Source organism: Mustela putorius, unplaced genomic scaffold (genome assembly GCF_011764305.1).
Source record: "Mustela putorius furo isolate JIRA1106 unplaced genomic scaffold, ASM1176430v1.1 tig00000698_pilon_pilon_pilon, whole genome shotgun sequence".
Lineage (NCBI taxonomy): Eukaryota > Metazoa > Chordata > Mammalia > Carnivora > Mustelidae > Mustela > Mustela putorius.
In genome coordinates this window covers 465,402-481,558 of record NW_025421449.1, presented here as the reverse complement: position 1 = coordinate 481,558, position 16,157 = coordinate 465,402, and the positions used below count along the sequence as shown (strand labels likewise).

At 41.1% G+C, this 16,157-nt stretch overlaps 1 protein-coding gene across 1 annotated transcript in view; it reads right to left on the bottom strand.

Moving 5' to 3' along the window:
- TET1 (tet methylcytosine dioxygenase 1) overlaps positions 1–16,157 on the bottom strand; it is a 145,449-nt gene that overhangs the window by 102,500 nt on the left and 26,792 nt on the right. The window contains exon 3 of the mRNA XM_045083435.1: positions 2,498–2,551. Coding sequence (XP_044939370.1) covers positions 2,498–2,551 — 54 coding nt within the window. The remainder of the gene's footprint in view (positions 1–2,497; positions 2,552–16,157) is intronic.

Here is a 16,157-nt window from a genome sequence, read left to right as displayed (position 1 = left end):
AGTGAGAGGTATGAGACATACCAGGCAATTTTAGCCCCACAACTGGATTCAATATTTAGTTAGCAGGTTCAGAGTAGCAGGTTCAGAGTATTGGCTTCTGCACCCAATTTCCTTGATCAGACTCTTCACCTGTCCAACTACTTCTTCACAGAAAATGCAGATAAAATCTTTGCTTAGGATACCTGCAGCATCCACCCCAACAAAGAGCAAGGGACCCAGATCTGAAGATCTAAGAGGCCAGAGTCAAAGGAAGTGGACTAGATCTCTGGCACAAAGCCTAAGGCAAAGAGAGAATTATGAAAGGAGACCAAGTTGTAACCTGTAGCCTCCCATTGCTGCTCCCCCAGGTAGCACCCAGCAGAAGGCTAAGTCCTCACCCATGAAACCTTAAGCTGAAAGTTGTACTCTTCCCCTGCCCTCCCTCCCAAAATATGAATTTAGTTTTCATAACATCTCCTTCAGGGTTGTACAATATTCTACTATTTTACACATATCAAACTAAAATCTGAAAGTATTTTAGCATTTCTACTGTGGAAGAAAGAGACAAAGCTTTCTCTGGTGAATGAAATATATTATAACCAATAGAAAATTAAAGAAAACACTTTAAAATGCCAACATCAGAGGAAAAAATTATTATTTTTTTCCTTTTAGGGCATTTCCCTACTCCTGTATAACAACTGACAACTATAGAGGAAAGTGAGCAACAGTTCAGTTCCATTGCTGTGGCACATGAAATTCAGCCACTCACAGGCACTTTATTTTAAAATAAGTCAGAGTCCACTGCCAAAATTCAAAAAAGCAACACACGGTATATTTACTTCTGAAATTTATTTCAGGTGACAGGACACCCACAGACTAACAAAATAAACATAGAATTAAGTAGTATTCCCCAAAACCCAATTTCACTTCCTAGCAAAGGCAGATGATGATTTAGCTACCAAGCTTCTTCTAGATCAGTCTGTCCATGCAATTGAACTCTTTCTCTCTGCCCCCACCCTAACCCCTGCAAATTTGAGAGCCATTTTAACAGCAGCACTAACATGATTTCTCACTTGAAAATCTGAAGACAAAACACCTGAGATGGATACACCCAATACAGAAAGTGTAAGAAGAGATTAAGAAATACAAGCAGGGCTTTTAATGATACAGTTCGACAGCTGGAGGAGGGGAAGGAAGTAAAAGGGGCGAGCGGATCAATATCCAGAAGAAAAACAGGAGGGGTTAATTTACCTTGAAAATAACCAGTATTCTATTTGTCCAGGCCCAATGAGAATTTGTGCCAAGCAATTTCATTCATTTCACAGTGCCTAGAACACTGATGGCTGTGTGGTAAATATGAAACAAATACTTGTTGGTTGATGAAAATGTACATGGCAACGGCCGCGTACACACAGGAAACAGAAACTCAAGGTGGTCAGACAAATTTGAAAGCAATGCAAGGTTTGGTTCTCCATGTCAATAACATTTTCAAGGTACACAACAGGGGAAGCAAATGACATAAAAATTTGCCACATCCATAGTTCAACATGTTGTTCCTCTTTGAGTGCTAAAACTTTATTTGCAAAAGAAAAGCTAAGATTAGGTGAAAATGTTGTTAATTATATATACACGATATAATTTTAAGGATCAGTTTTATTGCTTAAGGTTTTTTGGTTTGTTTTGTTTTTTTTTTTTATTAAAAAGGTTACTTGCTCAGGTTGCTTACATTTATAACAGCAATATGCCACTTGAAACCTTTAACACATAAGCACCCATTTGCTAAACTAAAGCTAGCCTTGAACTTTGAGTAGTGCCATATGCTTTTAAATTAACCCTTCTAAATACTGTACAAAGCTCATATCACAGACTGTTAGCTTACAACCAAATTAGGTTACTGCTAAATACTCATTAGGCAAACTACTGAAAATAAAGAAAACATGCATATTTCTACAGCTCTATGAATGCCAAAATTAAAAATGATACAATGAGAATCTGGGATCAGGCAATGATAATTTGGCTGATCTCGATGGCTTACATATTTTAAGTTGAACTAAAACCTCTAAGGACCTTTCTCTTTGGAAAGCAAAACCACACATTTTAAAATAGTATCTAATGGAAGGTCTATTAAAATCACAATGGATCATAGCTGTCAACTTCAAATAGTGTCTCCTTAAGAGCTTAAGTTTACACACTGGTGCAACACCACAAAGGCAGATGCTACAAAAGGATCTACAAAGAAAAACAAATTTTATTCACAACACTTTGCATATAAACTTTTCCTTTTGCAGACTTGTGTGGAGTTGAAAATAAAGGATGCTAATATGTACACCATACAGCACATCAAAAAAAGAGAGAGAGGGAGAGAGACAGAAACACTTCAGTTGAGTGAAAATTCATTTATCTACTGAAAATCGGGGAGAATTCACATCCACTGTACTCCAAATTTACTCCTAAGTGACAGAAAAATACTATATGAAATGGCAAAAAATTAAATATGATTTAATCAATAACTGATTACCTTTAAAACTTTGGGCTTCTTTTCCCTCTGGGGCCTCTTGTTTTCTTTTATAACCTAAAAAAAATCAAATTTGCAAAATGAGCCTCTGTTTAAGAAAAAAAAATTAGCTCCCACCCCCCCAAAATTTTTGGCTATTTCTCTATAAAACTACTTAGACCATTTAAAATCATCAACATGTTTGCTAGACAGAACCTAAAGAGCTTATGTAAAATGTATACTTTAAAAGTCACTGAAAAAAAGCCTTGCATAAAGATGAAGTAGGGAAATACCCTTTTTTCCCCTTAAAGTCTGTCTTAATTAGCCTCTGCATTCTTCACAGCGAAGCCCACGAGGTAGCCATCTTGCTTGCTTCTGCAGAGGAAGCCTCTACAGTGGAACAGTTCTGCAAACTGCTTTTTGGTATTATTATCATGGTGTTTAAAGGCAGCCCTGGCCTGCCAGCACTGTAGACGTGCTGGGCATGCCTTTTGCAAAAACAGCCCCACAAAGAGTGCAGCCAATGGCAATGCAGAGCTTAGCAACTCCAAAGTGATCTTCTCTGCTAGCCTTCCTAGACAAAGGATCTCCTGTGCGGCTCCGCTCTCACCACAGGACACAGGCAGCCACAAGCTGCGACATGGAGTGCGCTGCAGAGGATCTGGTCGCGCCGAAATCACAGGAGGCTTCAGCAAAAACAATGCACACAAATCCCCCAGGTCTCCACCATCGGATCGATGGCGGAGGCTCCCTGATTAGTAACCTCTTGGCGGCTCCGAGGGCAGGTCTGCGCGGGGGGAGGGGTGCGCGGTTCTGCCTCCAAGGTACAGGAGATATAACTGAGCTGAGGGGGGCATTTGGGCTTGCTGAAACTCTGGAAGGTATTGTGCATTTTTACTTTATAAGGCAAGGCTAAATATTGGCGATATTTAAGGCAGGGAGGTTATGTGAGGACAGTGTAGGCTCAGCTGTTGGGCTGCGTGTCTCATTCCCCGGGAACCACACCTCTTTGCAGCAGGCGCTTTGCCCAGAAACACAGCAATTTGATTTCTGTCAATAAATGTCCAATGACAAAGGCGGATTAAAAAATACTAATGAAGCCACTTGAAAGGAAAAGGACAGGATGAGGACAAGGAGAGGGGGAGGAGTTTTCAAAATACACTTGCCACTCTCAGTGGCCGGAGAGAAAAGATTTCTCTCTCGCTCCAGACATCTCTGGTGACCTTCATTTCCTAAAGATACCCCTCTGGTCCAGAAGATGGGCTCATACCTTTGGGACAAAAGGCGCACCTATGGCTCCTCAGTCTCCGGAGATCATCAACTGTCACTGAGCATCTCTCCCTGGAGCTGCCAAGCAGGTCCCTGCTTCTCTCCCACACCCCCCAGAGCCTGTCTGCTCAGCCGGCTGATGGTCAGACAGGACCACCGGGGCCACTGGGGCCACCCACTTCCCGGAGACTGGGAGCTGAGCCAGAGGTGGCACCTGGACTGTCACCACGCCCAGTGGGTGGTAGGCACTGAGATAGCAGGGCACTGAAGTTGGAACTTGCCAGTCCCCAGAGAATGCCAGAGCCAGCAGAGTTTAGCTCCCTCCCCTCAGCCCCCTGGCCAGGCAACTGTGGCAGGAGAGAAAGAAGAACCAGGACAGCTGCTGTGAGCTGGCAGGTCTCAAGGTCACTGCCAAAATGTAGTATAGAGGCCGGTCACAGTCCCATCACGGCCACCTTGACAGCTGCACAGATCTTGGGAAGACAGCCTCAGCTCCATCCTCACAGGGCCAAAGTTTCAACAACACATTTAGGGGATTGGCAGGAGGGCCGCCCTGGCTGCCCAGCCAAAGATGGGTTTTCCACTTGCAGTTGGATTCAGAACAGATTCCCACAACCAGAAATCAAGAACAGAGTGAGGGCCGGAAGGCCTGTGTTTCATCACTCGGGATTCCTAGCCTTTCGGTTTGCCACAAAAGCACACTTTCCTTGTTAGCATGGTTAAGTCCAACATGCACTGTTTTCCCACATTAAACTACATCTCCCTCACCTACCCACCCTCAAAATTTTCAACAAATATAAAAAGCAAGCTTCCTTGTAGCAAAACCAGTGGATTCTGACCTAAACACGTCCATCAGGCCAACATCGAGGATACTGAGCCCACACTAAGAAATTCTCTGTGGCGAATGAAGCAAAGCCATGAAAAAGGTAGAAAAACAGGACTTAATACAGCAAGACTTAGAAATGGCCCTACGCTTCTTTTTCTTTGAGGTCCGTGTGTGCGCATATGTGTGCACATGTGTGTGTCCGTGGGTTCACATGCGATAAAATATATGTAACATAAAATCTGCCACTTTAACCATTTTTAAGTGTACAGTTTAATAGCATTAAGTACATTCACAATGTTTTTCTTTTTTCCAGATTTTTATTTATTTACTTGACAGAGAGAGACACAATGAGAGAGGGAATACAAGCTAGGGGAGACAGAGGGAGAAGCAGGCTTCCCACTGAGCAGGGAGCCTGAAGGAGGTTCGATCCTGGGACCCTGGGATCATGACCTGAGCTGAAGACACTTAGCGACTGAGCCACCCAGGCTCCCCCACTCACAATATGTGAAAACTATTCCCACTCACCAATTCCAGCATCTTTTCATTATCCCAAACAGACACTCTAACCATTCAACCGTAACTCATCCGCCTTCTCTTAGTCCCCGCTACTTTTTATTTTGCTTTTTGTCGCTATAAATTCACCTATTCTAGCATCTAAGTGGTATCACATGATATCTGTCCTTCCGTGTCTGGCTTATTTCACTTTGCATAATGTTTTCAAGCTTCATCCATGTTGTAGGATGTATTACAATTTCATCCTATTGAAGGCTCAGTAGTATTTCACTATGTGTATATACACCAAACCTGTTTATCTCTTCCTCTGTTGATGTACATTTGGGTTGTTTCCACCTTCTGTCTATTGTGAGCAATACTGCCGTGAACATGGGTAGAAGTATCTACTGGAGTCCCTGCTTTCAATTCTTTTGAATATATACTTAGGAAAAAAATTGCTGGATCATATGATAATTGTTTAAATATTTAAGGAAGACAGAAAAGCAGTCACCCACCAGGGAGGGGGGTTTGCTGCTGGATCCTGGGCCAGGAGCTGCTCTGAACGGGTCAGCATCAGTGGCCAGGGCTTCCTGGAGCCACTGGTTCAGGGATGCTTGTTACACAGCCTTGGTGCTAACCACCAAACTTTCTGGAGTGGCCATGCCATTCTACATTCCTGTCAGCAGTGCACACAAGGGTAGTCTACATTTCTTAAAGTTCCTTGCATGTCAATTACAAATTACACCTCTCCCCCTTGAATACCTGGAATATAACTTTCAAAAAGCATCAAGGTTTTCCATTGAGCTCGATTGCTCAATATTTAGTACAGTGATCCATGATATATAATGCATATAATTCTAAAATTAAAAACAATCTATTACAGGTGAGATCCATGTGTGTCTCAATAAAATAAAATAAAATCGGGCTGTGAGTGTTAGGTGTACTGAATATCCACATCAGTGAGAAGTCCACTTTTTAAAGCTCCACTGACAAGCATTTTTACTGCATGGGACACTTGTGAAGCCATACAACACTGCCCTTGGCAAACTAAGCAAACATTGGAGGTCTGTGTGCAGTGTTCTGTAAAATGAATTCATAAATAAAGCCACAGCTCATCTCAGCTAAATATGAGGGTTAATTAAAGTGACCAGAGCTAAGATTAACTCAAAATATCCAACTGATACTATGCTATGAAGGTCTGTACTTGTTTAAACACAGAATACATTGGTAACCTATATTGGTTGTGACCATCTGCTCTAAATCCTATACTTAGTGATTTGACGGTCTCTCAGCTTAGGGCTTAGGTGATGGTGAGCTTTGATGGAGAAAATAATCAGACATTATTAGCAGAGAAACTGGGAGGCAGGAGAGGCATTCCCATTCTCTTATTATTTAGGGCAAAGTACATACAACTAGATTCTATTGAAAGAATGGCAGGTCAGAAACTAAGAAACCCTGTGTTATAGTCCTACTTCTTCAGAACTTGTTTTTGTCTCTTAAATCTATTTGTTTTTCTCACAAAGAATCATGATTATTAAGTTGCATGAGATGTATTTAATTTTGTGATAACTCAAGTATTAGGTTCTTTCGAATATTATAAAACAAGATCTCTTTTCTCTTAAAAATCACAATTATAGGGATGCCTGGGTGGCTCAGTTGGTTAAGCAGCTGCCTTTGGCTCAGGTCATGATCCCAGCGTCCTGGGATCGAGTCCCACATCGGGCTCCTTGCTCAGCAGGGAGCCTGCTTCTCCCTCTGCCTCTGCCTGCCATTCTGTCTGCCTGTGCTCCGCTCTCTCTCCCTCTCTCTCTGATAAATAAATAAAAATCTTAAAAAAAAAAATCACAATTATAGAACTAAAAAAGAACATCAGAGAAAACTGAGTCTAACTACATTATTTCATTGAAAAACTAAGGCTTAACGAGATAAAATTCCTTAATTCACATTACACAGCAAGTAAGAACTTAACTTGAGCTGAGGTATAACCAACCGTCTACACTGCTTTCTCTAACTCCTAATAACCTTTAAGACTGAAACATCTTCAAAACCACATGCTAAAGTTTTTTGTTGTTGTTGCTGTTTCTTTTTTTCTTTTCTTTCTTTTCTTCGTGAAGAGAGAGAGAGAGACAAAGAGTGCCTGTGCACTTAAGCCGGGGAGAGGGCAGGATGGGGGGAGGTAGAGGAAGAAGCAGACTCCCTGCTGAGCAAGGAGCTGAAGCTGGGCTCCATCCCAAGACCCTGATCAGTACCTGAGCTGAAGGCAGATGCTTAACCTATTGTCGCTATAAATTCACCTATTCTAGCATCTAAGTGGTATCACATGATATCTGTCCTTCCGTGTCTGGCTTACATACTTAGGATACAGGAGTAGCAGCTCAGATTTCTAGAAGACTGGTATTTAAATGAACCTTACATTAGGTATGCTTTTAAAAAATTAATTTTGTCCCCTCAGAGATAAGTTATGAGTAATTCAAAAGTCCACTTCTCTTTCTAAGCATAAACCATTCTGCATCCATAAGAAACTACACATACAAACACTGTCCAGGAGGAGTTTTCTCCTAAGGTAATCTCAAGTGATCTTGGTTCCTCAAACTTGACACCTCTCCAGCAAAAAATCCTTCCAGTATTAGCCACACTCTCCTCTTCCATGAAATGCTTCTCTATTTCTCTTCTCCCATATTGGGGGGTGGGGGTGGGGGTTGGTCATAGCTTTTGCTATGACACCTGGGTAAAGATATTTCAAGAATCATATTTTATAAATTTCCAATCATTAAGAGTAACAAAAGGACGGCTCATTCTATTTACAATTCTAATGGAGATCTCCAGCTTAGTTTGGTTTTATTTCCTGTGAGACATGGAAACTTCAGATTAACAGGAGATCTTCCTGGGTGACTGGGCAAACAATAATAGTCTGGGTATAAGGGGCTGATCTCCTCACAACAGCCTTTCCTTGGCTTCCCTCCCCCACTTCCTTCCCTGAGGCTTATCTGCAATAGCCCTTTTTCCTTCCAAGGGGCCAGGTCTACCTAGTGACTACCCCATACCCTCCAGCAATCATGCTTATTGCTGGTAAAAATAACTGCTTTTCAATAACAAGAATTAAGGAACAAGTGGGCGATGGTCTTCAGTAGTTGCCAAATGAAAACTGTTGACAATGAGGTGAACCAGAGATAATGCCAGAGACTAATGGAGCTGAAATAACCACCTCTCCTCCATTTCTCAGCCATTCTCAGTACTACCTTGAAATGGACAAGCCTACTCCATTACAGTCTAGATCCATAATGTGGACAGATAAATCTAATAAGAGTATCTATGGGTTTTTGTCAAAAACAAAGAAATCACAAAGGATGATACTATTTAGAAAAATGTCCCCTTTTATGAATGATATATTGAAGTTTGCTTCTTATTATTTGCTAGTCTGTCCTGTGTATTTTGGAATTGGTAATACCCTTTTTTTTTTTTAAAGGAAGTTCTTCTATATCTTCGGGCTCCTGTCATTCCTGCTAGAGAGCTGACACTCGATAGCACCGTATGCTCCGTTTTTAGATAATCCCATTGTCTCACCAAGTCTAACGGCAAAATCATAAAAATTTATTGTTTCACTGAGAAACTCAAATCATTTTACACCCACACAACTTCCTTTTGAGAAAGTTAGATCTAGTTATCCCCAAACTTTAACTAAATCAAAATTGTTGAACCTTAAAAGACCCCACACCCAAAAACATTATCTTCAAAACGTGTTACTTCATTTTTTTACAATGAACTTCCCCCATTTAAACCTTTAACAATTTAATAGTAAAAAATAGTAATTAAAAACCCAAACAATGGACTTAATAAATGTTGGTGAACTTCCAATATGCAGAATGGTGCTGAGCCATGAGGCACCTGGGGGGCTCAGTCCGTATGTGTCTGCCTTCGGCTCAGGTCATGATCTCAGGGTCCTGGGATAGAGCCCCACATTGGGCTCTCTGCTCAGCAGGGTCTGCTTCCCCTCCCCCCTCTGCTGCTCTCTCCAGCTCTCTCTCAAATGAATAAATAAAATCTTTAAAAAAAAAAATGGTGCTGAGCTTACATCAACTCAGAAGAGACACAAACTGACAGTCATGATACAGTACAGCATCTGGGATGTGCCCAGAAAGCTATGAAAGGCAGAGAAGACTTCCCCTGGCAAGTGACTTTTCTACCAAAACCTAAAGAGGTAAGCAGGAGTTGGTGAAATTTAGAGGAGTGAAGAAAGGGAGGTGTCCCTGATGAAGGTAATGGCATGTGCAAGGACACTAGTAGCACTGAGGCTACAGAAAAGTCACACTAGAGGATGGCTGTGAAGAGGCAAAGGGGACAAGGCATATAAAAAGGCTGGTCACTGTGCTTGCACAAGAAGAGATATAATTAGCTTTCAATTCTCCATCATTGCAATGCGAAATGTGGCTTTTTTTTTTGTTCCATCCTTCCATTTCAATTAGTCCTTTCAAAAGCCAACAAGGATGCTCCTGTTAAATCATCACAAATACCAGCTACTTTTTCAAGGGAAGAACTAAGGAGAGGTGACTAGTTTGGCTTCGATCTTGAAAACCCTGGTTTTTAAGGTAAGAAGCACCCCTGTATAAGTAAGTCTCCTAATCAGAGAAAAGCATGTTTTGGAAATGAATGTATGTAAAATTTCTGTTAGGATTAGTTATTTGAGAAGGTCAACTCCTTAAGAAAAAAAAAATTTTTTTTTATTTATCTATTTGAAAGAATGAGGGAGAGCGAGGGAGAGAGCATGTTATGAGCAGGAAGAGGGGCAGAGGCAGAAGCAGGCTCCCCACTGAGCAGGGATTCCCAGGACCCTGAGATCATGACCTGGGCCGGAGGCAACCCACTGAGCTAGCCAGGTGCCCCAGGAAGGGTTAATGCCTTTAGTTTTTGAGGCTATATGTCAGAATTTCACACAATCTATAGAGAAACAAACTTGTCTGCCAGGAAGTAAGTTATTCTTTCAGCTGAGTAACTGTATTGGACAAATGCTTTTGATATTTAGAGTAAGGGGTACTCTTTGCTCATGCCAGGAATAGAAAAGAGATTACCCCCTATATTGGAGGCACTTTTTAATACCTTTGGGATCTCTGATATAATAATGAGTAATTCTTTTCCAGGGAGCTTAACTCAGCTAGAGAGAAGACGGGAACTACCTTTTTTCTTTTTTTTTTTTTTCAGGAAGAACCAGAAAGACAAAACCCCAAAAACCTGCCATTGAGTCTATAATATTTATAATAATAGAATGCTTAAAAATCAAAATTTTTTCTGAACTCTGCTTGATTTTTTATGACAGCTGAACACTTATTCAATGCGCACATTATCTCTTATTTAAGGTAAAATAAAGAAATGGTTCTCAAAGTTCTTACTAGAGACAGTTCTAACATGCTACCTTCTGTTTGAAGGGGATCTTTTTAAACTTTTGCAATGTAAAGCCCTTTAGAAATACCTTGTGAAATCAAGAGATAATACGTGCCATAACAAAAGACCAAAAATGTTATTTTTTTTTTAAGATTTTATTTATTTATTTGACAGAGAGACATCACAAGTAGGCAGAGAGGCAGGCAGAGAGAGAGAGAGAGGAGGAAGCAGGCTCCCCCCTGAGCAGAGAGCCCAATGCGGGGCTCGATCCCAGGACCCTGAGATCATGACCTGAGCCGAAGGCAGCGGCTTAACCCACTGAGCAACCCAGGCGCCCCCAAAAATGTTATTTTCATCACACTTCACCTTAGAAATCAGCAAGTATAGGAGTGACTGGGCAGCTCAGTCGTTTGAGAAATGGACTCTTGACTTCGCTCAGGTCATGATATTGGGGTGCTGAGATACAGCCACAAGTCTGACTCTGCTCAGCATGGAGTCTGCTTGAGATTCTCTCTTCCTCTCCCTCTGCCTTTCCCCACCCCCTACCCCACCCCACTCTCTCTCTCTCTCTCTCTCTAATAAATAAATAAAGTCTTTTGGAAAAAAATAAACAGGTATAGAGCTCAGGGTTGTAACTGTGCTAACTGCAGATTCAAATGAAAAACTTGCCTATCTTTATTAGGAATGTTTTAGCATAAATTATTCTAAGGGAGTTTCCATAGTTTTTTTTTTTTTTTTTTTAGATTTTATTTATTTGTTTTGAGAGAAAGAAAGAGAAGATGAGGTGGGGGGAGGGGCAGAGGAAGAGGGAGAAGCAGGCTCCCCACTGCACAGGAAACTTAACACGGGTTGGAACCCAGGACCCAGGGATCATGACCAAAGCCTAAAGCTGACCTTAACAAACTGAGCTACCCAGGTGCCCCTAAAGATTTTATTTTTAAGTAATTTCTACAGTCAACATGAGGCTCCAACTCACAACCCCAAGATCAAGAGTGGAATACTCTAACAACTGAGCCAGCCAGGTGCCCCCATAGATATTTACCCTTAATACTAGTTAAGAAAATGCCATTTTCCCAAAACAGTGTTTTATTTCCCTGACTTCCAAATATTTATACAATAGACACATTAGCTCTTGTTGTTTAAAATAAATAAATGGGGGGGCACCTGGGTGGCTCAGTCATTGGATGGCTACCTTTGGATCAGGTCATGATCCCGGGGTCCTGGGAGGGAGCCCCATATGGGGCTGCCTGCTCAGCAGGGAGCCTGCTTCTCCCTCTCGCACTCCCTCTGCATGTATTCCCTCTCTTGCTGTGGCTCTCTATGTCAAATAAATAAATAGAATTTTAAAAAATAAAAAAATAAAATAAATAAATGGATCTTATGTTTTTTAATGGTTTTCTAAAAGATTTATTTATTCATTTGAGAGAGCTGGCATGAGAGCAAGAGGTAGGGAGGAGAAGAAGAAGTAGGAGAGAATCTCCAGCAGACACTGAGCCTGGAGCCTGATGTGAACCTTGATCTCAGGTCTCTGAGCTCATGACCTGACCTGAAATCAACAACTGATGCTTCAAAGACTGAGCAACCCAGGTACCCCTGATTCTGAATGTTTTACTACTGTTCATAAACTGAACCCTGACACTCCTCAAAAATATTATTTTAAACAAGATCCGTATGTCCCTGGTGAGTCCAAATCCCAATAATGCTATTAAATATGGGACCTTGAGCAAGTCAACCTCCCCAAGACTCAGTGAAGGAAAATGCTGACTTAGGGTTAAATGACGATGAAGAGTATGTGATAATGGCAACTGGCTTACAGGTGGTTCCACTGCAGCAACAGAGAACCACAACTGTCACCAGTTAGGAAAACTGTATACAAGAAACACTGTAATAAAGAAAAAAATGTGGGGGGGCCTAGGTGGCTCAGTCAGTTGAAGATCTGCATTCAGCTTGTATCATGAACTCAGGTCCTGGGATCAAGCCCCACGTTGGGCTCCCTGCTCAGCAGGGAATCTGCTTCTCTTTTCCCTCTCCCTCTGACCTGCTCCCTGACACTTCCCCCCTCACCCCGCTTGTGCTCACTCTCTCTCTCTATCAAAGATGCATAGAAAAACGAACACCCATGGACCACTGGTGGGAATGTAAATCAGTACAGTCACCATAGACACAGTACAGAGGTTCCTCAAAAAATTTAAATGAGAGCCACCCTATAATCCAGTAATTCCACTACTGTGTGTTTACCCAAAGAATATGAAAACACTAATTTGAAAGGATATACAGACCCCAATGTTTATTGCAGCATTATTTATAATAGCCGAATTATGGTAGCAGCCCAAGTGCCCATTAATAGATGAATGGATAAAGACATTAGTCAGCCATAAAAAAGAATAAAATCTCGCCATTTGAAACAACAGGGATAGATCTATAGAGTATAATTCTAAGTGAAATTAGAAGTCAGAGAAAGACAAACACTATATGTTTCACTCATATGTGGAATTTAAGAAACAAAGGGGGGGGCGGGGGAAGAGACAAACCAAAAGAGAGACTCTTAACTACAGAGAAAAAACTGATGGTTACCAGGGGGAAGGTGAGTGGGGGATGGGTGAAATAGGTGAAGGGGATTAAGAGTACACTTATCATGATAAGCACTGAGTGATATACAGAATTGTGAATCACAATATTGTACATCTGAAACTAATTTAGCACTGTATGTTAACTATACTGGAATTTTTTTAAATGTAATGAAAAAAATGTAGTGAGAAATTAAAACTCAGTTACTATAAAAACTGAAGATATTCAAAGGACACACTATTTGGGGACATTAGAACCCCTCCCAGATAAATCTAGTATTAACAAGATTTCTGCTAGAGTTGGGCATTCTAACTCCACCATTTCATTATAACACAATCCTACATGTATTAGTTTAAAAGAATATGAAACTTTCACTTCCATTGATAACAGAATTGGTGATTTGGATCAACTACCCTGCTAAAGACAATTAGAAAAGCTACACAAAATATAAAAACAACTCCTTAGAGTGAAAAATTACCATGATAGTGTAGAATTACCATACCAAGATTCAGAAGGGAATGAGGTCCAGGAAGGGTCAAAATATTTTAAAGCAAAAATATAAAATGGAGGGAAATAACTAAAAAGATGGTTAAAAAGAAACGCAACCTTGAAAGTATAATATACAAACAGTGGAACTGGCAAACTCAGAGAGTTTCAAGATTTGATTCAGGTCAAAAAAGACAGGCACTTTTGCAAAATGAACCCCTAAGACTCTTACACAACCTCTCTTTCAAAGTTTCACAAGTCTGAAAGATAGCATGAATACCCTTAATGTGACTATTCACAAATCCGGCTCTTGGTCCCACTGCTTTGGAAAGCATCATCCTCTGGGTTCTTCACATTCTAATTGCTACCCTAGCTCAAGAATATGGCGATGAAAATGAGCACATACCATCCAAGCCATGGGTTCTAATCCTAGATCAACTGTTTGGTCTTAGACAAGTTACTTGGCCTAAGCTTCAGTGGCTGACTTTATACCGTGGGGGAAGAATACGGATTTCAGTAAGATTGCTGAAAGGATTAAATGAGACAATGAGTATGTCAGTGCTTAAAACAGTATCAAGCACATTGTAAGTACTCAAAACGTGATAGTTGTTATTAACCCCTTCAGATATCAAGTTGATTGCATACAACTTCCACATCTATGATGAGTATCTTTCAATTATACCAACATCTGTTTGGTGGCAACTAAATGCCAGGCACTGCACAGGGAGGTAAATGAAGGGCAGGAAAAAAAAATCCTCTTCAGTCAAGTCCGTGACATTCCTACAAAGCAAAAAGTGAAGTTCACTTGGAACTGAAAAACAAAGTAAGAGATTAAGCACAGGGGCGCCTGGGTAGCTCAGTGGGTTAGGCCTCTGCCTTCGGCTCAGGTCATGATGTCAGGCTCTCTGCTCAGTGGGGAGCCTGCTTCCCTCCCTCTCTGCCTGCCTCTCTGCCTACTTGTGGTCTCTCTCTGTCAAATTAATAAATAAAATCTTTAAAAAAAAAAAGAGAGAGAGAAGAGAGATTAAGCACAGCAACCAAAGGAAAAAAATAAAATAGAGTTCATCAAAATTCAAACTTTCTGTCTTTCAAAGGACCTATGACAAGAGTGAAAAGACAACTCTCAGAAAAATATTTGTGAATGACCTGATTGGGGTCTAGTATACAGAACATATAAAGAACACCTGCAATTCAACAGAAAACAATTAAGCCAATTTAAAGATGAACAAAGGGGCGCCTGGGTGGCTCAGTTGGTTAAGCCACTGCCTTTGATTCAGGTCATGATCCTGGGGTCCTGGGATTGAGTCCCACATCAGGCTCCCTGCTCAGTGGGGAGTCTGTTTCTCCCTCTGATCCCACCCCCTCTCATGCAGTCTCTCTCTCTCAAATAAATAAATAAAATCTTTTTAAAAATAAATAAATAAATATGGACAAAATAAAGATGGACAAAAAAATCAATTAAAAAATAAATAAGGGGGTGGCGCCTGGGTGGCTCAGTGGGTTAAAGCCTCTGCCTTCAGCTCAGGTCATGATCTCAGGGTCCTGGGATGGAGCCCTGCAGCAGGCTTTCTGCTCAGTGGGGAGCCTGCTTCCCTTCTTCCCTCTCTGCCTGTCTCTGCCTGCTTGTGATCTCTATCTGTCAAATTAATTAATTAATTAAATCTTTTTTAAAAAACCTATAAAATATAATAAATAAATAAATAAGAGGGTGGCTCAGTGGGTTAAAGCCTCTGCCTTCGGCTCAGGTCATGGTCCCAGGGTCCTGGGATCGAGCCCTGCGTGGAGAATCTCTGCTCAGCAGGGAGCCTGCTTCCCTTACTCTCTCACTGCCGCTTCTCTGCCTACTTGTGATCTCTGTCCATCAAATAAATAAATAAAATATTAAAAAAATAAATAAATAAGGATGGAGCACTTCGGAGGCTCAGTGGCTTAAGTCTCTGCCTTTGGCTCAGGTCATGATCTCAGGGTCCTGGGATTGAGCCCCCACATCGGGCTCTCTGCTCAGTGGGGAGCCTGTTTCCCCCTTTCTTCCTTCCTCTCTGCTTACTTGTGATCTCTCCCTCTGTCAAATAAATAAGCAAAATATATATTTTTTAAATAAATAAATAAATAAGTATGGACAAAGGACTTTTGTCTGAATGTTTCTGTCCCCCCAACATCTATGTTGAAATCTCAATGCCCAATGTGGTATTAGAAGATGGATTCTTTGGGAAATGTTTAAGTCATGAGTGGAACTCTCATGAATGGGGTTAGTGCCTTATAACAGAAGCTCCAGAGAGATCCTTCACTTATTTCACTAAGTAAGGCAATAGCGAGAAGGCACCAACTGTGAACTATGAAGAGGGCCTTCACCAGAATTTGACCAAGCTGGCACCTTGATCTTGGACTTCCCAGCCTCCAGAACTTTGAGCAATATTTTCCTGTTATTCACAAGATACCTGTCTGTAGTATTTTACTATAGCAGCCCAAAAAGACTAAAACAGAATTGCAAAGTATTCCTAGAAGATATACAAGTAGTCCAGAAAGACATGGAAAGATGCTTGACCTCCTTAATCATTAGAAAAATATAAATCAAAACCACCATGAGATACCACCTCATACTCACTAGGATGGCAATAATCAAAAAGACAGATAATAACAAGTGTTGGTGAGAATGTGGAAAAATTA